Consider the following 26,468-nt stretch of genomic DNA (forward strand, 5'->3'; position numbering starts at 1 on the left):
CAGCAAAAATGGTGAACGATGATTTCAACTTTTGCTTACGTTAAACAATTTGCTGGTGTTAGTATCAATATTGACAGTTGGTTAGCGTCATGCTTAGAAAGAGAAGCAATGTCCAGTTCTTCATCCTTACTCTTTTCAACCTTGACGAATATCAAATTGCACTCATCTGTGTTTGTGCATAGTGTGTACGATTCTCTACCTCTCTCGCTCCTACAACTGAAATTCTACTGTTCTATTTTCGTTTCAATCGACCACATAGTCGCCTTGCTCATCTTACATCAACGAAAATGTTTTCACTTTGACGAGACATATGATTCGCAAGGCGACGAATTCACCGATTTAACTATATTTTGTTTTCGGATCGCATACATATTGTGGTGGTCTGAAGTCTCGTAGTTTGAAAGGTTCGCTGTACCTTAAATTCAGCGGAGAGCTTATTCTTTTATAACTGGAATTTTACACATAAGAGCTAGAGCTATCAACGCAATGACACGCCAAAGTGGCATTGCGAACGAAAAAAGAGAGCGAATATATACGTATACGTTTGAGAGCTATAACCTTAGAATATACGCATGCAATTTAGGAAAGGAAAGAGGAGAGAAAAAAATCTGCTGAGACTTCACGTTGACCACTTTTTTTCTTCATTATTTCCATTTTTTCTTCGGGTATTGAAATAAAATAGATCAGAGGTGTTTGTTTAAAATACTTTTTAGTGAATTTTCAATTTCGAAAGACAATATTCTAACATTCATGTATTCTGACAAATTTTATTGAAATAAAATTGATTCACTGTATTCTTTTGCTGTCAATATCGTGAAAAAAAATTGTTACTGCCCAAAAACGCTTTTTTCTATTATTTTCAAACCATTTTCTTCTTATTAATTCATTTAGTTTACAAAAAAAAAAATTTCGGCATAGTGAGACACGATCTCGCATTCTCAGATTGCCGGGCTGAAGCTTCATCAACTCAGCCACTTAAATTTGTATATTTTCTTCATGTATTTCATTCGGGCTACTGTGCACGCAGTGATGTGTATATAGTTCGCTAGTCAACGAATTCAATGTTTTCAGTATGTATACGATTCGATTCACATACGTTTTTGAAGGTGGTCTAGAGTTTCGTGGATTGAAAGGAATGTTGTGCCTTAAGGTCAGCGCGTTCTCAACATGTTGGAACGGAGAGAGAGAGAGAAAAGAGAGAGAAATGACGATGATGATGACGATGAAGATGATGATCAAATGAATATCTAATGAAACTCGACATTGACCATCTTTTTTTCGAACAAAAAAAACAGTTTCTTCATTTTTGGTCATTTAAGAGGCAATCTATATACATGCTGCAGCAGAAAGAAAAATTCAGATTTTTAATATATTTATATAATCCTTTTCTCATTCTGGCAGAAATCATAACGAAAAAAAGAATTTCAATTCAAATCGATTAATTGCAAGTATTTGCACTCAAAATGCCTCATGCCTTTTCTGTATTTTTGACAACTCCAAATCAAACGCGCTACCTTTTCATGCATAAATAAAATACAATTTATTCAGTGTTTTTTGTTCTTACATTTATTATTTCGTTTTAAATTAGAAAAACATTCAGACGTTTCTTTTTCTTCGATTTTGAATTTATCAATTTTTTTCTTCTCTACTTCAAACCAAAGAAATCTAACTTGTTTTGTATTTGTCACCATGGTAATAAGACGAACTACAAGCTAATCTTAAATGCTTATTTATTAGCGGCCTCCCCATGCCCGGCGAATCAACTGTGATGCTTTTTCAGCAATAGCAATGATGGGAGCGTTTGTGTTCCCTGATGTGACTTTTGGCATAACTGAAGCGTCGACCACACGTAAACTGCGTACACCTACAAATAGAAATTGGTTTTAGAAATAAGTTCAATCAAAAAATTCGAGAGAGAAAATTGAAAGAAAATGCAATAGAACTCACCGTGCACGCGCAGTTCATGATCGACAACGGCAAGTGGATCTCTCAGCGGGCCCATCTTACACGATCCAGCTTGATGATTTTCGGGGCCAGTGTTTTGCCGTACAGCACACTCCCAGTATTTGTCCGTTCCAAAGTGAATGTGTTCACAACCCGGGATTGGTGTTCGATCCAGTTGCATGCCGTATGCTTTGAGTGCATCAGTTTCGGACATACGAATGGCAAATTTGATTCCATCAATCAAAACACGCAAATCATGCTCTTCGTCCAAGTAGTTTGCAACAATTTTCGGTGGTGCTAACGGATCGCTCGAATGCAGTGTGATGTAACCGCGACTCTTTGGATGCAAAACGGCTGGGAATATTTGAATTGACCGGGAGCCATTCGATAGAAGTTCACCAACTTGTCCGGTTTTGGCGCAACTGGCCAAAAATCCACCAAAGTAGAATTGGATGTCTGGCACATTTGGTCGCTCGGAGAATTTACTCGAGATTTTACCGGTTACGGCCGATATTCCAGTGCCCGACATCAAACCATCGCGGAACAATAAATCTATCGATGAAAATTTGGAATGAATTAGTTTGATGCATATAAATGAACATATTTCCGCACTTACATTCCATGGCAGTGGCCCAGTTCAAAGGCGATGTGTCTGTGTCGTTGATGAAAAAGTTTGTGAAGAACGCAACGTGATTGTGAAGATTCTTTCCAACGCCGGGCAAATCAACAATTGGACGAATGCCAACCTGATTTTTGAAGAAATATTCGATTAATTCAGAATTTTCTCATTTAATTATCTCTTCACATTTTCTTACTCTTGTCAATTCTTCCTTCGGTCCCACACCTGACAGCATCAAGACTTGCGGTGAATTCACAGCTCCTCCGGCAACAATCACCTCCTTTTTCGCCAAAATTTTCATTGTGTGACCCAGAGCGTCAACTGCTTCAACGCCTTGTGCATTCTTCGATTTTGGATGAATCAACACTTTGGTGACCGTTGTATTGAGCATCACATGCAAATTTGGTCGATCAAGTACAGGCCGAATGAATGCACGCGATGAACTCATTCGGATTCCGTTTTTTGCCGTCATTTGGGCAATCATGAAACCGGTCGAATTGGCACCATTCAAATCTTGAATGTCAAGCCCTATGAAAGAAATGGGTTTTAGAAACAGATTCAGAAATTGAAAAATAAAAATGTGAAAAAATCCAATCAAACTCACCCAATTCAGTGGCAGCTCGAAGAATGGCATACGACAATGGTGGATGGTATGGGAACTTTGAAACGGGTAGCAAACCACCGGTGCGATGATATTGTGGATCGACTTCATTGATTTGCAAATTATCTTCCGATTTCAAAAAGTATGGCAAAATGTCGTCATATCCCCAGCCTGGATTGCCCATTGCTTCCCAATCGTCGTAGTCTTCTTTGTTGCCGCGAATGTACTGAAATCAAAGGGAGACGACATTAAAAATTAACACATTCAATCAAAATATGCACAAAAATTGTCTTAAAATGAAAAATTCATTCATTTACTGAGCAGCATAAGCCATTTAGCCCAAAAAAAATCCACTTTATTATGGGTATACCCACCATCATTCCGTTCAAGACGCTGGTACCTCCTAGTACCTTGCCACGCGGCCAAAAGCATCGTTGTTCGGGTGACGAAAGACATGCCTTCTTTTCCGGCTCCGTATTGTACTTCCAATCGATATCACTTCCGATGAAATTGAAAAACATCGACGGAATTTGCGTTCCCAGCGGTTCATCGCCTCCTGCGTACAGCGAATGGCAAACGGAAAGAAAAGATGCAAACGATGTGATTAAAAAACATAAAATGAAATCATTTCACTTCGATCAGCCCAGAAGAAATCCAAACATGATTCAACTAATTTAGTAAATAGTCGAAATAATAAGCGGTTTCGGGATTAGGAGAGTTCTCCATCAATTTGTTTTACAACGTGCGCGCAAACATAGTCTCTCACACACACACACACAAATACAAGACGGTGGCGAGAGATTCGCGTTTTACGAAACTGAAATATGCCGCCGGTAAAACATTTGCCTCATTGTTCGTGCAGAAGTTTGTTTACATTGTAATTATATTGAGAGAGGGAGGGAGCGAGAGAGAGCCAGTTTGCGCAGAGAGCAATTAAAAGAGATTTCGGTTGTTCCGCCAATACTTTAATTGCCAATTGCATTATGGTCAAAATAATAGAACAGCGATTACATATTTGAATCGCTTTATTACTAGCTCTTTACTTCGTTCATTGTGCAATTAGCAAAAAATGCATTTTCGATGTTGTACGCTATGCAATCGGAACCGCTGTGCGCTCAATTTGTGTACATTGAAGTTTTAAAAAAATGCACACTGCATGAAGTAATTGATTTCGACAATTTGATAAATTTCATCTGCAGGCGCTTTGAAGGCGGAATGAATGGCTTATCTAGATGACCTTCGCAGAAGAAAAAAACCAGATTTAACGTAAACTGCTGGTTCATTCCAGGAAAACAGCAACAGCAGCAGCAGCAAAAAACATCCATAAAGCTTCCATTTAAAAATAAATTGAATACGAAAATGAAAAACGGCAAACAGTTATTGAATTATTGAGTTGAATTGAATTAGTTGAAATTAGGTTTTTGCTGATGGTTTTTGTAGGATTATGCTTCCATCAATTTGCCATCAGCGTTGTCAGTGCAGGCAAATTCGCTATCATCGAGCAACATTTAATGTTCTGTGTAAATTATGTCGCACGGATTGAGCTCTCTCTCTCTCGCTCTGTGTCGTTGAAAGGGGATAAATGAAAGATTTATTGATTTAACCATCGTCAGTAGCATTCAATCTATCAGCCATTTGGATTACGCGAGCTAAAAACCACCGTATCGCCCACACTCTTAGTGTGTGCGCTGCGCGCGAAATTCAATTTCCCCATGGCTGTCGACGTACGTAAAAATTAATCTACTTGTAAAATACATGTCTAATTAATTGTGTGCTCTTTTCGTTCACAACGCGAAACTGTTATACAATTTTCAAAGCCAAAAACGCAATTGGATATAATTAATGAGACTGGTCCGACGCGTGTGTGTTTATGTGAGAGAAAGAGTATGCCGTGCGGCGATGAGTATGTTTGCTTGCTCGCGCGTGCTTCATTGTTTTGGCCAATTGCTTACATTCTCTTCTCTTATTTTGACAATGCACCAAATGGAAATGTTTCGTTGTGGTAACGACGGCGACGGCAAAACAATGATAATGTTTTATAATCGCTTATCTCAACGAGATGCCAAATATTTTTTGATTGAGTCGTTTAACATGATTTACACCCGAAACGAGTTGATTAATTGATGCCATCAAATCGGTCTGGTCTCGATGGGGTTCTCGGCACCCGATTCATTCAACCGCGCTGGTTCCACAATCCATTCAATCGATCCAGATTTTCAATGCAATTTTAACACGCCCCACACAAAGTTTTCTACAGCACGACGAGCAAAACTTTCATTGTAATTATACTTTGGGGCACGGTTCATTAGGCGACCGCAACATCTCCAGACATCGAAGATTAGATGTGTTTGCGAGATATATTCACTTTCAATAAAATTCAATGGTTTGAATCATTGAACCCATTGAGTCTCTCGCAAGCTTAACTTGGGGTTTTTGAATCGCAATTTCGAATTCAGATTTGGTTTCTTTTTTTCCATCGTCATCATCCTCATCAACCGAAATAGTTTCAAATAGCAGAAGGTCTTGTTCTCGATTGCATTAAACAAACGAACGAAAGAAACGAAAAATCTATGGTAGGTGAACCGTGAAATGAACCATGGCCTGGAACCGCAATAATGCGTAACCAATAAGCGTAACCAATAAATAGCAATAAATTTACTAATAAATGTCTCTGTGATTCAATGGTTTATCGTTGGATTTGCGTGTTATCTGCTGCCAAATGAATTTTTGCCAAGACACTTTTCATGTTAACATTATCAACGTGCAACGATCAATGTCGCCAACGTTTAAACGTGACAATATCATTCGTGAGCGATGCGGGTTTTCTCTCTCTCTCTCTTTTTTTTCTCTATCTTTTGCTCGATGTGTGTGTCTATCGCTTTTTTTCAAGACATTATGCATGACATCAATGTGCGCAGAACATAGAAAATTACAAGCAACTGCATTTCTGCACGATATGCCAATTTCGGATGATGACTCGGATGAAAATCGAATCGGATGGAAATAAATTACACCGTTTGACAGAGATTTGTGCACGAAGATTAGCGCAAACCATTTTTGTGTAAAGTACGATAGTATTCAGTGGGATTCGTCAAGAATATTTTGCAATTTTCGAAGTGGGTTTCACTTGAGTTAAAACAAAACATTCCGAGGTGTTGCCAAAACTATTTTGAAATTTGGGGGAAAGTGTCACTAGTTTTGTTGTTTGTGTCACACCGAAAAAAATAAATCTCTAGAACATCTTTTTGTGTGCTGCGTGTCGAAAATCCAATTTTGCTGTTGGCACTTTGACTCGACGTGTTTTTCGATTTGTGATGAATTGAAAAAGTTCTAGACACGATAATTGTGTAGTTTTTGTTCTTGTTTGTGGAATACAAACCTGCTTCGATAAGTAAAACTCGCCAATGTGGTACCTCGGATAATCTGGACGCAACTACTGAACCACCTGACCCACCGCCAATCACAACGAAATCGTAGTCATTGTCCGGAATGGATCGAGTCTATGGACACAGGAAAAGAAATGTGATTAAAACTTTGTGAGCCGTTTATCGTAGAAACTTGTTATAGTTGATTTATTATTTATTGTTCCACTTACTTTGGGCCGATTGCATGGATCCTCCAAGTCGCACTGTGACCGTAAAAATACTTCTAGCAAACCCATAAATAGCATAAACTGACCACCGCCACAAGTTGAGGCTAGTGTCGGGCCAATCGGCACTCCTACTGGACAATCACAAAGCGCCATATCTGGAGATAGAGATAGAACAAAATTATCGACATTAGTCATAAATCTTTCGTATAAACGTAGAGAAAAATAATTCTAGGCAAAAAAAGTGTAGGAAAAAAAAATTCGTATTTCTCTGACCATACAATTTCAAAGTTTAGTAAACGTTCATACTGATTTGCATACGGAACGTCATAAACAGCTTCTTTCCAACGAAAAAATTAATAAATCGCCATGTCGCCGCTTTGATCGTTAAAGAAAATTTTTTTTTGCCGATTTTGGTGTTTTTTATGAGCGTTCATTTTTTGAATTATTAGTTCATCGAACTCTTTAAGAAGTGCTGCGGCAACCACTAAGTGCTTTTATGGGCGCAAATTGCTTGATCAACATTTTCTGTGCCATGTTTTTGATTGAATTTTCTAAACTCAAACAACGGATGGATTGAAACGTATATTGTTTACCATCGTCAATTTGTTCGCTGTAATAACAATTTGATTTGAATTGTGAGCCTGATTCCAACAACGAACAAAAAAAATAGCTTCAACAGATGTGTAAACATTTTTTTTGATTCAGATCCAAACGGCGCACGATTATGAATAGCGTTGTTTGAAAAAAGACTCTTTTTCCTTCTTATCTGAACGAGTATGCAAATTCGTTTCGTGAAATAGAAAATGAGCGAAAAAAAGTTCTTCGTAGCGTCATCACATTTTTTTTTCTCTTCTCTTTCTTCGCTGCTGCCTCAGTGCTGTGTGGCGCGCATATAGAGTTGACACAATCGATTTGAGATTGCAATGGGCTGTCGTCGTGATGTATTCGACTTGCATTTTAAATAGGAACATCTTCTTAAACTTATTTTCAGCAGCAATAGGTACACAATTATGTGGCTTTATGACTTTATAATCCGAATCAAGTTATAAAACATCGGCAAGCACGAAGCGAAAGAAGAAGAAGAAGAAAGAAACAATCCAACCTCAGCTGCACGGATGTGATAAGGAAATATGTCTGAGCTGTTGCTGTTGTGTGCGGTCAAGAAGTTATTTCTCACTCTCCCTCTCTCTCTCTTAACCGTTGGCTCAAGATGTGTTTCTTTTCTGCTGCTATTTCAATTTGGTAATTCAACTTTTCCACAATTTACCATTGCGCATACCGTGTGCGCGGCTGGCGAGTGGCTGAACGGCACACAAAGTTCGCTACCATAAATTAAAATGTCATTTCAAACTGAAATTCACGCCGTTATTATGTGAAATTGATGAGGCGCACACGATAAGGACCCATTTATAAAATGGTGAGTGTTTAGCCGGCGCATATGCCACAACGAAGCTTCGTTAAATTCAACGATTTTACACAATCTCAATCGCATCTATTCTATTATGTATTTATCAATGCGAGATTATCTATGCCGCATCGAATCACACAATACACAGTGCAGGCAAAAACGGCAACGACTTTTCTCTGACTTTCACGATTCCACATGAGGAAAATGGCTTCGAATGTCGTGGTTTTTGTTGTAACGGGGAGCCCAAAAGCAATCGAAATTGCCTAAATCGTTTGCACAAATGAAATAAATTAAATAAGTACACGTTTGAAACCACACAACGAACAGAGACTTCAGCAAACGACAACAACGACCACACCATTGGCAGCGATGATGAAGCGTTCTGACGTTGAAACCTCAACTATGCACAAACCCGATGAAGTCGAATCAAAATTGAAATAAGCGAAAAATATTGAAAATATCTTCATCACTAATGCATCGTTTGTAATCGTATGATTAGCATCATCAGTAAATACCATCCCAAACACGATGTTACGTCGCCGAGAAGCAAAAGAGAAAAAAAAATATAGAAAACAAAACAGTCGTGTGTACCGTAAAACAAAAAATCGCGAATCAAGCGAATAACATGCCAAATCTACAGATAATTCACTTGGGCATAACATGCAAAACATGGGGAAAAACGAGCAACAGAAGTGTAGCGTTTATATGCAAGCGGTGAATGAAAAACCCAAAACCGACATAGATCCGCGGAAAAAACAACAAGGTGAAATTGAAACAAAACAATTATACCAACGGATTGGATTGTTGATGTCGCAATGAACGCGCGCGTATAGCGCATGCATGCTTTCAGCAAACTACCATATCAAAAACAATCGCGGTTAGTCGGTCTCCATTGATGCAAATTCAAACATAACTAGCTTAGACAATCGCGTAAACAAACGAAGCACTCAGCAGGTATAAAAACCGACGAACAATCTCAACGAACACATGGATTTTTTTTACAGACAAAAATCGTGTGTGTGTTTTTTTTTGCGTTGTCTCTAGCATCGCGTCCCGTCCCGTTGTTCAACCAGTTTTTCGTATGGATCGTGGCTGTTGCTTTTCACTTTCTGCTCGCTTCTCACTTTTTTAGGGGGAATTTGACTATAAACACAATGTCGGTAAACAATTCAGCCGGCTTCGGCTCGCTAACGAACGATTCAATTCAGAGCGGCGAGAGGAAAAACTAATAAATTTGCCATATTTTTCCACTGTCTCATTACTTTGTGTGTACGTTTTTTCGCTTACTGATGACTTTTTTTCTGTCGCTCGCAAACAACGTCGTGTCTTTCTTCGACGAGCTGTTGTTAAAACTTCGACACGCACAACAATAGCCAACTCAATTTCATTTTACCCAAAGACACACAATTTACTGCACGATGTGTGTGTTTTACTTTTACTCAATGCATTCCTTTTGCTTTTTTGTCGTCTCGACATGATCCAAATCCTCTTGAAATTAAATATTGCCATAATTTTTGCCACTCGTAATAATGAAATGATAAATATTGTGTTAAAATGTAATGAAGAAATATTCTTTTTGGCGATGTAAATTCGGCGAAAAGACACTCGATACTGATGCGTCAACAACGCAAAATCAATGCTGTCGCTGTCGAGCCACTTTTGTTTACACTAAATTTTGGATTGTGTTTGTACAGTTTGTTGCAGCCAAAAAGAAAGAGAAGAGTCAAGTGTTTGCTATATCTTTCTCCTTTTATCCAGTTCAAAATCTGGTTGCAATCGACGTTTGCATGATTGGATATTTTTCATCTCACTCTGGTTCGTGATGATTGTTGACATTTTCAGCACGCATTCATTTTTAGCTTATCGTAATGTCGTCTCACTCATTTTGTACTGACGCATTCGGCCATAGAGTACAGTCTGTTTGCTTCGCTCACATTTACATAATGGCTCTTGTCATTCTTGTGGTCGACACAATTTTTCACTTTGATGCGACATACGATTCGCTAGGCGACGAATTCACTGACTTTAGTATATTTTGATTTCGATTCGTATACTTATTGAGGTGGCCGGTGATCTCATAGATTGAAAGGTATGCTGTGCCTTAAGTTCGGCGGAGAGCAGATTAAATGGCCTTAAGCGCCTTGTGCGGAAAAAAATTGTGCTGATAAAGCGAGAGAGCGGAATAAGATCTCAGTTATCCTTTGGCGTTCGTTAATTTCGAACGATACGAATTGTCGTTAAAGAGCAGGAAAGGGAAAAGGGAAAAGAAACGATTCTATGAGATCAGCAGTGTGGCCACTTTTTTCAGGAAATTAAATCTGTCTTTTTCTCTGAAAATGATTCTGCCTTCAATGTGATATTTTCTTTCTAGTTGAAACGTAAAAGAGTCAACATTGAAATGAAATGAAAAATATTGTGTTAAAATGTGATGTGTAGAAATGAAGAAATATTTTTTTGGCGATGTGAATTCGGCGAAAAGACACTCGATACTGATGCGTCAACAACGCAAAATCAATGCTGTCGCTGTCGAACCACTTTCATTTACATTGAATTTTGGATTGTGTTTGTACAGTTTGTTGCAGCCAAAAAGAGAGAGAAGAGTCAAGTGGTCGCAATATCTTTCTTATTTCATCCTGTTCAAACACAGATTGCAATCGACGTTTGCATGATTGGATATTTTCCATCTCATTCTGTCTCGTGATGATTGTTGACATTTTCAGCACGCATTCATTTTTAGCTGATCGTAATGTCGTCTCACTCATTTTGTACCGACGCAAATGGCTATAGACTATAGAGTCTGTAGTACAGTCTGTTTGTCTCACTCATATTTACATAATGGCTCTTGTCATTCTTGTGGTCGAATAACGACTGCGCAACGTTCGCGAATTAAGAAGGGTACCGCCGAAAAAACAAAACGAATCGTCGTTTAAGAGCAGAAAAGGGAAAAGGAACAATTCTATGGGATCAGCAGTTTGGCCACTTTTTTTTCAGGAAATTCGATCTATCTTTTTCTTTGAAAATGATTCTTTTTTTAATGTGATATTTTCTTCCTAGTTAAGAGTCAACATCGAAATGAAATGAAATGATTTAAATGATCGTGATTAATTAAAAGCAATCATGTTTTTCATTGCATTATGATTGGTCACGCGTTTGAACTCAAGCCACTTGCAATAATATTGGCGTGCAATATTCTTGCCTCGTCTCAATGGCTTCGACCTTTTTGAAAAATCAGTATTTATTCTTGTGAGTGTCGATTGCAGCGATTTGCTTGTGCATTGCTTGAATTCGTTCATTGTGCGTTAAAACAATAATTTGAATGAAAGTGGTGCCTTAACGATTGCATTTTCAAGCGCATTACAAATAGAAAGCAATTTCTCTGAAACTTGTGAACTCTCAACTATAACTTGTGGAACAAAAAGTAGTAGAAGTTGAATATTGCATTTGCAATTGGCGTTAAGACAAAACGAATAGATGGTATAAGTGAAGGGCAGCAGCAGCAACTCCAAACAGAAATGAAAATACCAAAATCAATTTAGCTTGGAAAGCACTTAAAAACAGTGCTTAACAAAAGTACCGCTTGTTCGCGAGCGCTCATTTCCTTTCTCTTTGCATCTACATATCCCTAGAAATGGGCTTTGTTGTCATTTTATTTGGATTGTGTGTGAGCGTTTGTGTTTTTTCTTCTGTCTTCCAACCTTTTTTCTATTTGTGAATGCACAAAATGATTTTTCTGTTTAAGCATTATTGCATGGCGTGGCATAATGTGAGAGATGCAGACAACGAAATAATGTTTATTTGTGCAGATATCAAGTGAATTTCTTTCTCTCTGTGTCCATTCATTATTATTAGTCGAAGCAAATGAAAAGATCTGTTCTGGAGCGGAAATGTATGCGGGGGACATTTTAACCATCTGCAATATTGTCATATAATAATGTAAAATTCAAAAATATTCCCGCTTTATTTCAAGTTGAACAGCATCCGAATCGTTAGACCAACACGGCCCACACATTCACTATTTACATTGAGCATATGTTTTATGCTCATTATTATTGAGTCTCTTTTTTTATTTCTATTGTGTTTCGTTCTTTTGTTCTACGTTACCATTTAAATAGATTCCATTTTCCATTCCGTAGACACCAGAAGAAGAACGAATGAGAGATGAAGCTTGACTTGAATCTTAACCATGCATTGAAAACGACGCTTTGGCGTTCTGAATAAATTATGAAGATAATTCAATTTTGTGTGAGTGCAGTAACAGCAGCCGCCGCAGCACTAGCTTTCACACGAACTAGTTAGAGAATATAAACTGGTTGGTAAAAGACTGACGAGTTGAAAAAGAGAGAGAGAGATAAAAAAACCGGGTAGCGAAAGAACGATGAATTCATTTAAAAGTGTAAGTGTAATTTATATTTCCATTAAGTTATGGTGAGGTGCCATTGAGGCTGGGCTACACTTGCTCGCTTTATTTTTCCACACAATGAATTTTTAAAAATAGCTACAGTGAATGTTAATGCCATGGAAACAAATGCAAACCGGCATGTTATCGCACTGAAAAAGGCCAAATAGATGGACGGAAAGAATATGGTTCTGTTTCAGCGCAAGGCACAAATGTTCTGTTTTTGTCGTCACAATCAGCTTTTTATTCTGCTCACGACGAATGACTCGGAGTCAATTTTGTCGAACGTAAAATGTGGAAATGGTCTAGCCATTAGCCACTATCACTTAGATAATAGCGAGCAAATAGAATTTGTCAGCATGAAAACATTTAAATCCATAGAATATACAAACGAACCAAAACGAATCGGCAACTGGATACGATATGGAATACGGAGAAACGGCAAAACAATGAAACAGCACTACAGTAAATTAAATTGAATCCAATTGAATTAGTCCGGATAATGCAGTGGCCAAGTGCATACAAAGAATGGAAAGACACTACGCTGTCATTCAGTCACCATTCCGTTTGTCGTTAAATTGTATTTTGTCACCATTTCCATATGCATCGCATCGCATGTTGTGCTGATGTGCAACCAAACAAAAACCGAAAAATTGTGGAAATGACTTTTCTGTTTGTGTTAAACGTTTCTATTCGAATGCATTTCTTTCTCCCGCTGCATTTTGTGTGTTTGTTTGTTGGCTTCGGAAACACTTGTCAAAATATTGTTGACGATATTTTTCTCTTTTTTTTTATTTCATGTTCATCCTCTGCCGTTCGATGGTTGTGTGTGTGTGTGTGTTGGCCCAAGCCATGTTTGCACACAGAGTGAATGTAAGCATTTCGGGTTCTGTTATTGACAGTTCTTATTGATTCATGCTAAACGTTTTTCAAGTGCAGCATCACGATGCTGCTGCTGTTGCTGCGATGCAACTTGCAGACGCTTCGTGTCGAAAGAGCGGTTAAATTGATGTTGAAGTGGCGAAAAGCGAATTGTTATCAACCTTGGCACTTTGCACAGATTACTATCGATTTATTTAAATGGACGAATTTTTATATTGCGCTGTTGTTGTTCTTAACATTCAGATAAATTGGCCATCAATCTACCGCGAAAGTGAAGACAATGATCGAGGTTACACACAAACGATGAATCCAACACTTTGACTCCGGTTTCAATTCACGACGTTTCAAACCAACGAAGGGCATAAGTTGCGCGTTTCTCGGTGAACAAAAGAACAAAAAATAAGTTATTGCATGTGATTTAGCGAAAAATATCAAAATCTAGGTCCAAAGAATGACCAATTAAACAATCACCCGAATGAATGAGATCCTATTTGGATGAAAACGACCAAACAAACATGACACACAATAGCAAAAGAGATCGTAAATGGGTTGTTGCACTTGAAAGTTTTACGGATGAAACCGTTAAATTGAGGTCACTTTTGATGAGCTCGCAATGCGAGCCTCGCATTATTTTGCGAGACTCTTGATTAAAATAACGGCATGCGCGTACACACTCCAAGCAAAATTAAATGCAGCAACTTTTGTGTTGATTTTCGTCTTTTTTTCTCTGGGCGATCTCCAAATTGAATCAACAACCTAAAAGTCATATTTCAATTCCATTCACCACACACCACTCAAGATATCGCCGAAAAAACTCATAAATACCCGGCATTATCACATTTTCATTGTCTTTTTTCCTCAATCTAACCAAGCCAAGCCATTTCACACATATTGTATGCAGTTACAATGAAACTAGTTCAGCCGTTTAAAATGCGATGCATTCAAATTAATTTATTACAATTTATGCGTTGATGTTTTTTTGTTGTTTCGTGATGTGTAGAAAGAGAGTTTCGCTTCTTTCCATTTTCATGGCACACGATTCATTTCGGTTTCTTTAGTGTTATTACGCTGTGATAGTGGTAAAAGAAGAACTGACACAAAATGAATGCTTTAACTTGAGCACACAATATTTTATGTGTGACTTTTCGGTTTGGCACAATTGAAAGGAACGCAAGAATTCAATTTAGCTCCGAGCTAATGCCTCAAATGACCGATACCAATGCTAATTTGTTAGTTTCTGGTGTCGAGTGGAAAACAGCAACAATTTCCTCTGTGACTCTCACTTCTTCTTACGCATTCTCTGAAACAATGTCTTGTATGTTCCATGAGTGGGCGCTCTATGACACTTCTTTTTTTGTGGTGCGGTTATGTAAAACGCGGGGCGAATATGAAATAGAAAAAAAAGTCGCGCTAAAAGTCGAAAAATCCCCATGATCTCTCTTTCTCCCGCGACATAGACAATAGAATTATGTGGCATGACGAGAGTGGAAAAAAAATTGCAGCCGTCAAAGTGACTGGTAGTACAATAATAACAATTGTCATAAACACATGTTTTGGAGGCGACAATAATCATACAATGACAGTGTGGCGCGCGTACAGCCGAGATCAAATTACACGCAAATCAGCTGTGAGACGCCAATAGGCGTACATAACACAAATTCCCAGCGAATAGTTTACTTTCCGAGCACGCAAAGTGCATGTAAATCAACTGTTTATGTGCTCTCTATTCATAGCATTCAGACAGCGAAAAACGAAACCAACGCGCGCACACACACACACACCGCACACGAGAGAGAGAGAGAAAAAAAAGTATTCCGAGTGAATTAGCCGTGTAAATTTTTAATGGTTTCGGTTTTTTTTCACTTGCGTTCATCGGTTGTTTACGGGCGCTTTTCAAGTCAGACAGACTGTGTATGCATTGAAAACTTCCCAAAATGCTAAAGTTGAGCAAAATTTGCATTTCCATGCCAATGCATAAAGATCACTGTCGGTTTTCTGTTGAAAACCCGAAAGAAAAAAACATGCACAACACCTAAAAGAATGCACCATAGAATGAGAACCACAAACCAAGAGAAGCGTGAAGAGAGAAGAAAAACCACACACACAATAAAGTCGTGAATTTTGAAACACTAATAACGACCATAAACTCATTACCACTAATTACACACTCTTTGCATTTGGACTGAAAACGATTCGGTGAGGTTGAAACTTTTCAACCCGAATCGCATCGCATCGAATAGTTGGCATTTTTTTTCAAACAAATTTGATGCTCTATCAATTGGAAAAATGTACTTTTGCTGTTTGCATCGTATGACGAAATGTGTTTACAGTGTTTCGGTCAGTACACAAAGCACAGACATGCAAAGGCATGATTGTTCTTTTGAGCAATCGTATCGTTCTGTCTCTTTTTCAATTCAATTCAATTTCACTCACATTCACTTCGCTAACGATATTTTTGGTGGAATTTTCGCATTTTTGGAAACAAGTTTTACGATTTTTTTTTATTCACTAATTTGAATTTGGTTGGTTGTTACTTTCTTTCTTCCTGGGAAACTATTGAATTGAGAGAAAAAAATGAAGCGACGAAGCAATCCATTATAATTCCGAATGAGATCATTTATATAAGTCTTCCCTCGCAACACAAAAGTGAGATGTAAACGCACACACGAATTTGAGTTTGATTGTGTAAATGATTACTGTTGGCTCTCTCTCTCTCAATTTGGCTTGTTGTTTACACAGAGTAATATTCTTTGCTGAACTCGATTCGATGAAAAGATACTCAATACTAATGCTTCGACAAGACGACGAAACGACGACACAAAATCAATGCTGTCGCTTCGTTGAGCCACTATTGTTTACATTAAACTTTGGATTGTGTTTGTACACAATGGCAGCCAAAAAGAAAGAGAAGTGTAAAGTGTTCTTTCTCTTTTCAAACTCTGATTGCAATCGGCGTTTGCATGATCGGATATTTTTCATCTCATTCTGGTTCGTTGTGGTTGTTGAGATTTTCAGCGTGTATTCATTTTTTGACGATCATAATATCGTCTCGTTCATTTAGTATCAATACATCGTAACGATTCGTTCGTCTTGGTCCGCTTTGCATGCTTTTTATTCAAGCTGGACTTTGGATTGCGTATCAACACAAATCGATACAAACTGTTTGTCTTGCTCTCATTTATGCAATCGTCCTTGTCATTGTTTGTGGTCGACACAATTTTTCACTTTGATGCTACATATGATTCGCAAGGCGACGAATTCACCGATTTAACTATATTTTGTTTTCGGATCGCATACATATTGTGGTGGTCTGAAGTATCGTAGTTTGAAAGGTTCGCTGTACCTCAAATTCAGCGGAGAGCGAAGCAATAACGGAATTATAAAAAAAGCTATCAATGCACTGGCCAATGCGGCAGAGCAAACGAAAAAAATCTATCGAGACTTCACGTTGACCACTTTTTTCCTTCATTAATTCCGTTTTTTTCTTTTTTATTGAAATGAAATAGATCAGACGTGTTTGTCTAAAAAAAAATATTTTAGTAAAAATACATATTGTAGTGGCCGTTGATCTAAAACATGTGGAACATCAATTGATGTAGGAACGTCACAAGATCAATAGATTGGCGACTGTTTTTTCTTCAGAAAATTTAATCCGTTTTTTTCTTTATAAACGAACGAAGCTTATGAAAAAAATTGCAATATTTTCTTTCTACTTGAAACATCGAAACGATATTATTTGGATAATCATGTTGTTGTTCGTGGTGGCTGTGGATCTCATAGATTTAAAGGTATGCCGTACTTTAAGTTCAGCATAGAGAATAATGTGATTCATGTGAATTCAAATCCATTTGCGATTGAAAGCCGGTACCGAACACATGAATGTGTGTGAATACATGAAAAGGAACACAAACTAATTCATACAATTACGAAATATCATTTGCCCTTTTGCTCTAATGGCAGTTCTTAATGCTGTCGCATATTTCATTTCAATCGTGAATGCACACCGAATTATCAAACTTTTATATTGTTCTAATTATTCATTGCTCTTATTTATGTGTCCATTAATCGGGAACTCACTTTTAGTCAATCATGATGTCATCTCGTTCTTTTAGTATCAATACATCGTACCGATTCGGTTGTCTTGCTCCGCTTTACATACAAGCTGCTTGGATCAGTCATCAACACAACTCGATACAGTCTGTTTGTCTTGCTCTCATTTATGCAATGGTCCTTGTCATTCTAGTGGTTGGCACAATTTTTCACTTTGACGCGCATATGATTCGCAAGGCGACGAATTCACCGATTTGAGTATATATTGATTTCGGTTCACATATTTATTGTGGTGGCCCGTGATTTCATAGATTGAAAGGTTCGCTGTACCTCAAATTCAGCGGAGAGCAAGAACATATAAGAATACGTAATTTATTTGTACTAGACATTAAGAAATTGTGAATCTGAATTCTGAATAGACATTTCGTTTCGAATTCGAGAGCAAAATATCGTTTATATGCTTTGAAAGACTTCAATTGAGAAAAAAAACAAAAAAAAACTATTGAGTATCAACAGTTCGGCCACCTTTTTTTTCAAACTTTTTAGATAAATTCCATTCATTATTAATACAAAATTGACATTTTTCCTTCCAGCCCAGAGTAAAGTTTAAAAGAGATTTTTCAAAACATCGAGTTTAATTTTGTTTCACAATATTCGAAATTCAAGTGTATTTTCATTCACCAGACGTTTGAGCTCATGTCATTAGTATAGATTCTTGACTGTTCGACTTGCTTTTGATTGTGTGAGTGTTTGGCTGATTCAATTCGTTTTGATGTTTACAGAAATATGTGGGAAGAAACACAAACCCAATTCATGCACCGACGATATATCGTTCGCTTTTTTGCTCCGATGGCAATTTTTAATGTTGCATATTGTGTTTCACTTATGCATCATCGAACTTTCTTATCGTTTTACTTCTCCGTTGGACTTATTCATGTGTGCAACAATGTTGAATTTTCATTCATGTGGCATAATATGATTCGCTAAACTTCGAATTCCCTGGTTTCCGTATAAAGACATTTCGATTGCCGTACATATCCGAGGTGGTCTTCAATTTCACAGAATCCACGGTGTCGCTTCATAGATTAGTTCAACTATTTGATCTATAACACTGTGCATAACTCCGTCGGTTGGAGGGAAAAATCGAAGTTGGCAATTTTGGCTTTATGAATCGAAGAAATCGATTGCTGTCCAGAGACAGAAGCGAAATGAACAACTTCAAACTTCTGATGAAATCGGACATGACCATCTTTTTTTCGCTTAACACAACGTTTCCTTTATTCTCCTTCACATTGTTTTATGAACAAATTTCATTACGAAAAAACCAAAAACAAAATATAATTGGATGCACTTTATCGCAAATAGAAATATCGTTGTCATAAAATCCAGTAGCATTATAAAAATGTTTGATTTTATCGATTGTGAAGGTTCATCGCATAAAATACAGCCATCGATGGCAGAGCAATGAATCACAATCAAAGATTTAGTATGTGTCTGTCATCGTGAACCTCATTCACCGTTGGATATTATTCAAGTAGCGAGAAATAGAAGGCGCATCGTTCGTCAGTTGTGTGGCTTTGGCAGTATTCAGCGCGTGAACAATCAAAAATACAGCACACGCGAAGTTGTCGAAAGGAAAAGCAAAGCAAATGTAAGAAAGAAAAAAATTAAACACAACAGTAGCATCAATTGTTGAAGCAGATAAACTTCCTATTTTCACTTTCTTCATTACACACTTCAAATGCAAATATTACGTGCGATGAGGTTGAGACGCCAACAAGAATGGGCATCATCATGGAAAAGCATTGTTTTTTTTCACTCTGCTGACTTTTTCCTACAATCTGCTCACTTTTTTTTATGTTACACCGACGTTTTTTTCTCTCCATATCATTTTCGCTAAGTAATGCAAAGCAACACAAGCACAATGTGATTGCAATGCGAGTCTCGAAATAACCATATTCGAATTTGCATTCGGGTATTTCTCTTTCGATGCTATTTTTTCGTGTGGAATGGTGAGCACGCGCACGGTTTTATAGCAACGTTCCTGTTTCCAAAACTTGAAAGAAGAAATAAACCGTTTTTGGTGCAAACCGACGGGTAAAAAGCAGAAAAATGGCCAGAAACTGCAATGTAATAGAAATGTAATTGGTACCGTGCTTTTTGTAATTGACCATTCAAAATCAGAAGTCAGACGATTTCCATAAATGTGTCTGACCAATTTCACCCATTTTGGCCAGTTTTTGGGAAGACGAGCTAAGCTACGATTTCATGTAATAATTTTTAATTAGTTTCAACTTCAAATTCAATGATCGTCCATTTTGTGAAATGATCAGCCAGTTTTTTTCTTTGCTTGATTTTAATTGCAAATAAAGCCAAATATTCACTCGATCTGGGCGCACATTTGGCACAGAATGGTGTTTTTGTGTTTGCTTTAAGCGAAAATAATTGGAAAACGATGACCACCAGATGGATGCTAGCTCATTGTGCAGAAGCGCGCACGGTACACACACAAGCGGACAAATTGTATCCAAATAACATAAACACCATAAATGGAGCAGATGTCTACGTAGGCCATTATTATGAGCCTGCAATTGAGCCGCACCAGCAATACAATTTATGAAAGGGTTTTAATTTGTTTTTCATTTCACTTTCATTTAGTACATTATTTCTCTCTCTCTCTCTCTCTCTCTCTCTCTCTCTCTCTCTCTCTCCATTCGGCTCACTCTCGACGGCACTGTTGCAATTAAAACCAACGAAAATTGTAGCATCTATGACAAAGCACATCAAGTTATGTTCATCGTTTTATTCACACACAGTCCCAAAAGTGGAGTTTGAACGAGTGGATAAAAAAAGAAAACATCACGAAAAACACGAATTTTCCCTTGTGACATAATATTCAAGTATCATTAGATTTTAACACAGAGCCACACAGTTTTGCATTTATGAATGGACTTGCATAATGACCGAGGTGAAGCTGTAATTTAGGAAAACGGCCGGCGCAAATAGAAATAATATGCACATTCATCGACTTTTCGTTTTGCCCAAAAACACAACCAGATACATCAAGCGGACGGTGAACACAACCAGCTAGCGACCAAAAGCGGGAAAAAAAGGTTGGAAAACTGTTCAATGCGGCCGCATTCAAAAGATGTGAATGAATGAATGACTTAAGGAAATGGATTCGCGCGCGATGCTCAAATTCACATTCGCTTCAATAGAATCGCGCAAGCAATTACCAATTAATCAGCCTTTCAACAGTCTGTCTACAACACTGTTGTAGCCATGTTCAAGCATCACAACTCATTTTCGTAACACACCATCTTATGTGTTTAATGAATTTTGGTGGAAAATCATTTTCGAGTAATAGCAAAACGATTCAATTATAATTTACCAGCTTTACATGTGCTTACCTGATGGACCGATTTGTTCAAAGCGACATGACCATTCAATATTCGTTTACTGACTATAAATGACGTTAATTAACCATATTTCAATGGTTTCCCTCGTTTTGGTTTTGCCGAAATGATGCCTTCATTTATATTTTCCATCGAATCAGCTTGCATGAATAATACGGAAGAATCAATATCGAACTAGTTAGCAATATTAATATTTTCAATTAGGTTCATTCATTGAACGATATTCCACGCAGATTCTTTCTGGATTGAAGATGTTCAAATTGATTTTTAAGATGCAAATGATTCGAAGAATAAAATTATTTGATGCTGATTTTAATTGAGAACTGCTATAAATCACGCTGTGAACATATCATTTCCCACAAATGAACGAAAAATCACGAAAAAAAAGTTAGCGAGGAAAAAAAGTGAAAAAATATCCAAGAATGGCAAAATACGGAATTGAATAAATAATGAATAAATCATTTATAATCATTTACGGAATTAATATCAAAATAAAAATGAGCTTACCCAACTAAAGTCAAATAATAAAACAAGAATACTTAAACGATTTTAACACGATTTGTATAGTGAATTAAATTATTTTTGAATTGAAAACTTTGAGACTAAAAAGCTACAAACGAATCAGCTTTGTTCGTGAGCTATATTTGTACCGAAAGTTCTGTTCTTGAATGTGGAAAAACACAAGTTCCCACCTTTGGGCGTCTTCCATTGAACTGTGTCAATATGAAAATGCTCAATGAAAACTGACCGGCGCAATTATGAAGGGTTCGTCATCACTTGATCTCGGTCAAACGGCTGCTGCAATCACTTTTTTTGATAAATGTCAAGGACATGCATTGGGCAGTTGTGATATTCTTAATAAAAAATTTCTTATCACACATCCAATTTTGTTAAACTATTTTTGACTTGAAAAATACGTAATAATTTATAAAATCAATAAAATTTTTATCAATCCTTTCAGAACTTTGAGGCAATTCATCGTGAATCATCAACCAATTCTATTTCTAGCAATCATTGAAATTCTTTCAAGAAAAAATGAAAAATCTAAAATAATTTTTGATTTGTTAACATACAAAAATTTTTTGATTAAAGACGCAAAAGCTAGAGGAAAAAAAAACAAATTTTTGAAAAAGTCATTTTTTACCATGACACACATTTGGTTGTTTTTCGAAAAAGAAAAATGACTTGCTAACGATATGAAATATGCTTTTTATGAACCATATCGTTGCATTCCATTACACACGACGTGTACAAAGTTTGCATGACAAACAAGTAGAATAAATGGAATGAAAAGCTGAAAAGCAGAAAACTAACTTGTTTTCGTTGAACAGATTAAAAAAATCCCTTGAAATATTCAAAGTTCTTGCAGAAATGTATTTTTCCGATAATATTTCTGCATGATTCTATTTGAAAACTACCATTGCATGACTTATAACTGTGCTCTGAATTGAATTGAAATGATTTCATCAGCAAACCATGTGCATTTGCTCAAATTGGTTTAGTGCAATTTTGAGTTCAACACGAATTCGTTGGAATTTCTTGAAAGCAATTTAGTTTCCATGGAAAATGATCTTTTTACCTCTTTTTCGCATTAAATCACTAAACTTTTCTATTACGTAAGAGGTATATAAATTGTCCACCAGTTGATGGGAGAGCACAATAAAGATGCAAGTTTAGTAACAAAATGTTGTAAATTCAATGTATTTTCTGGGGTGGAATTCTAAGTCATTCCACCAAAATCGTTCGGAATTATTTTTTTCGTATATAAGCCATATTGGAGTGAAAGAGAGAGATTCCACTATTTTTCAGCATTCCACCGGAATTATTCCGATAACTCAAGGAAGAGTGGAATGTGTGAGAAATAATTCCGGTGGAACGCTGAAAAATAGTGGAATCTCTCTCTTTCACTCCAATATGGTCTTATGTACGAAAAAAATAATTCCGAATGATTTTGGTGGAATGACTTAGAATTCCAGCCCTGGTTCTGAAATTCCCTTGAAAATGGTGTGTTCTTGTTCATTTCAATTTTGTGCCCGGCCACTTGGTCCAATGGCTGTTCAATGGCTTCACAAGATGTGTGCCAATCAGTATAACCTCTGTGGTTAGGACATACAATCGAAATAAAAATCTGCATCCATTTTATTTTACGATTTCAATTAAATCAGTTAACGTTTTTTATGGCATGTACTAACTTTTATAAGTCAGGCCATATTGTTTGGTTGTTATAACCAGCGAACTCGTTTATTGCGCGCTGCAATACAGTTTTTTTATTTGATTCTGAGGTTAGATTTTTCAGTTTGAGTGTTGTATTTTAGAAGCTCAAGTCAAATAATGACTGTGAATTATATTTCATAGAGTGTGCGGTGGACATGGGAAAACATCTTTAAAGCAGTCCAACAAAGAACAACGAGAATAATATCATGAAGCAAGCAACAAACTAAAAATGTGTAGCGCTTATGAAAAATGAGCGAATAGTGTACGTCAATTGCGAAGAGGAGCAGCGTTTGGTATTTGAATCACGTTGTAAAGTTTAAACTGACTACACGAGGAAGGGCGTTTATATGGAGCAGAAGAGCTAGAGAGAAAAACGACGAATTGGAATAAAAGTTGAAGAACATAGCTAGAAGAGTGGCAAACAGAATACGATGCTAACAAGACACCGTACATGTACGTGGGAGAATGAGACACATTCGTATCACTCTATTTTTTTGTCAATTTTTGTTTTCTCATTCTTTTCACTTGAATTACAGCGAAGAGCTCCGGAGGAGGAAAATCTTTTCAAAATGAAATGAACTAAAAGTTTTTCGTGAGCTTGCCAATAAAAGTTTCGGTTGTTTTTTCCTGCTCTTGCCCCATCCCCCTTCATGTCTCCCTTTTCTCTTCCATACTGCCAAAACGGTTGTCGGAGAGATTTAAAGCGGATCAACGATGAAATCGAATAACAAGTCAACTACGAAAAATTCCAAACATCAACGGAGAGAAAAGGAGAGCGACAGGAAAAAAACCGACCCGAGAATCCCTATGTGAAGATTCACTTGTGGTAATATGGAAAGCAAAGCGTTAGTGAGTGGGAGAGAGAGAGAGAGAGAGGCGAAGAGAATCGAATGAGTGCATCGTGTGCATTTTGCAAGTTGATTCGATGTGTGTATTCGTTTGACCATAAAATCGATTTTCGAAATGCACATTGATCCCAGGGGGACAATTTCCAAATTGTATGCTTGGTGGCGGACGTGTCAGACATCATGCACGTTCCCGATCAGCAACAAAAAAACGAAGAATTTCTCGTAACGATTTCTGCAGCCGTACGTGCGAATCGAATATACGTCGAGAAGCAACGGAAAAAAACACAGAATTGGCAGGAAATAAAAGAGAAAATGCCATCGAAATGAAAATAAATTTAATTGAATGAAAGCATCGAGCGTACGCTTATGGCACTCCGTTTAGTTTTCAGTATCACTTTTGCATTTTTATTCCCAATTTTATCGATTTGCTTAATCATCGGTGGGATTCTTTTTTTTCTTTCGCTTCTTTTCACGAAAGCATCTCCTTTTTTCCGCACAGAACTCGAATCGAATTCATGGCTTCTAACGGTTTTTATCACATTCAAATTAATCGAATCTCGTTCGATGCCCGTCGAACACCAAGCCAGAAAAAAAACGTTTAGCGGCTATAAAACGCGATGCAGCACGCGAGATGAAATAATTTTCAACCGAAATATGGCACAAAAAATACTGTTAACCGGTTTTCTCTATCTCATTCCGTTTCTTTTGCCGTCTGAATTTATGCGCTATACCTCCAAAGCAACGGAGAGACAAGAGACAAAAAAAACCACTTGTCATTTATCAGCAGATGTAATGGGAACCAAATATGTATAATCTTAATGATAATAAACGGTTCGAAAATTCATCGGAAAAAAATTCCAATTTTTTTTAATATCGAAAATCAAGTTTAAGGTCATTGGCTACGATAGCGTTATTTGATTAGTACAATGTTGAAAACAACTTCTGGTTTATCGAGACCAATATTTTGTGTATATATTTCCGTTTCCAACGGGAGTTATCTCCCACGTCTTTCGTCTTTCGTTCGGTTCGACTATATTCGGCGCTAGCAGCACACCGTTTACAACACAAAGGTGCTCAAAACGATTGTTTCGAAAGATCCAACAACTTGTGTCTATTGTTAAAACTAAATCGGTGTTAATGCATCGCACATTTTACGTTTAATTAAACACAAAACGGGCCGGAACGTGTTTCCAATCTATTGGCACCATAGGCAATATGTATGTGCGCTTGTACGCGCTTCATCGATCGATGATGAATCTATCGCATTATTTTTCGATGGGCCCACCAATTTTCGGCATGAAATTAATCTGATTAGAAAGTGTTTATGGCAAAGACATTGTGCGGCGGTTGATGGCGAACAAAACCGCACTTTGCGCTTTTCAAACAATTTCGATGTGTCATTAAAATGAGTCAGTACTTTTTTGTGCTGTGTTTCGTTCATCGACTGCATGATAAATGCGCGAGAGTACGTGTGACTGGGCTACGCGCCATCAGGAGGTGGTAAAATCATAATCGCTGCTGTTGGCACTCGTGAACGCAACATGCCACATGGCGAATTGTAGCTAGTCAACTGGCTGCCAACCAAATATGTGTGCGCACACTTTTGATGACACCACCAGAAATGTAATGTGGAAATAATAAATTATTTCACTCGATTATATGTTATTATATTAGCGTTTCATGTGTGGCAGCGGCGGTGGTGGCAGTGCGCATTCACAGTATTCATCATGGAACAAAGATGCATATTCAATTATAATGACTCGATGATAGGCGATGCATATTGCATCCATTTCTGCTATCACAGCAACCGAATCCACTGTGAATTCAAGCGCAAATATGTGCGGGATTTTTGGTTCATAAATTTCAAGGCTTTTATTCATTTATGCAACACAGTGCACGCTTTCAAACTAAATTCAATGTGAATTGGATTTAATTTGATTTTGTGACAGAAATTGTCCGCTTAAATTACATTGATAGACAACGGCATTAGTCCACGTGCTTAAAAAAGAATAATGCCCAGTGTATGGCATGTGGGTTAGCCATACGTCGTATTGAGTTAACGAAATCTCTTTTGGACAATCATCTTTACGGAACTGAATCCGGCCGATAAATCTAATTGACTTATTCGTTTTTAATGACCCATGCATAATCTCTTGCCGACTTTGCAGCAAATCAAACAGCTTGGCCATTTGATATTCACAAATGAAATGCCAATTTTCAAGCGCACATTTCATCCGATTTGAGAACGTTTGTCATCATCACATTTTCTTCTTCATTTGGAAATACCGTTGTTTGCAAATCATCGTTTGCAAATCTATGGCATCGAATCGGATTATTATTAATTGCATAATTAGTGATATCGCTACGGGAACATAAGCGTTGGCATCAATCAGAAATCAGTTGAGCACAGCAATCAGCATTTTAAATTGGTTTGGTTTTTCATTCGCTCTCTCTCTCTCTCTCTCTCTCTCTCTCTCTCTCTCTCTCTCTCTCTCTCT

The 26,468-nt window shown here is 37.4% G+C and overlaps 1 protein-coding gene across 3 annotated transcripts in view; it reads right to left on the reverse strand.

Moving 5' to 3' along the window:
• Nucleotides 1–1,539: 1,539 nt before the first annotated feature.
• The window catches only part of LOC129574866 (glucose dehydrogenase [FAD, quinone]), a 30,620-nt gene continuing 5,691 nt past the window's right edge, over nucleotides 1,540–26,468 (reverse strand). For all 3 annotated transcript variants that reach the window (XM_055457420.1, XM_055457410.1, XM_055457403.1), the window contains 8 exons: nucleotides 6,760–6,911; nucleotides 6,544–6,664; nucleotides 3,539–3,720; nucleotides 3,168–3,390; nucleotides 2,760–3,091; nucleotides 2,561–2,690; nucleotides 1,948–2,496; nucleotides 1,540–1,864 (listed from right to left, as the gene is read on the reverse strand). In XM_055457420.1, coding sequence (XP_055313395.1) covers nucleotides 1,734–1,864; nucleotides 1,948–2,496; nucleotides 2,561–2,690; nucleotides 2,760–3,091; nucleotides 3,168–3,390; nucleotides 3,539–3,720; nucleotides 6,544–6,664; nucleotides 6,760–6,909 — 1,818 coding nt within the window. In that variant the 5' untranslated portion in view covers nucleotides 6,910–6,911 and the 3' untranslated portion in view covers nucleotides 1,540–1,733. The remainder of the gene's footprint in view (nucleotides 1,865–1,947; nucleotides 2,497–2,560; nucleotides 2,691–2,759; nucleotides 3,092–3,167; nucleotides 3,391–3,538; nucleotides 3,721–6,543; nucleotides 6,665–6,759; nucleotides 6,912–26,468) is intronic.

Source organism: Sitodiplosis mosellana, unplaced genomic scaffold (assembly GCF_009176505.1).
Source record: "Sitodiplosis mosellana isolate CC-2019 unplaced genomic scaffold, AAFC_SMos_1.0 Smas_scaffold_1, whole genome shotgun sequence".
Taxonomy (NCBI): Eukaryota; Metazoa; Arthropoda; class Insecta; order Diptera; family Cecidomyiidae; genus Sitodiplosis; species Sitodiplosis mosellana.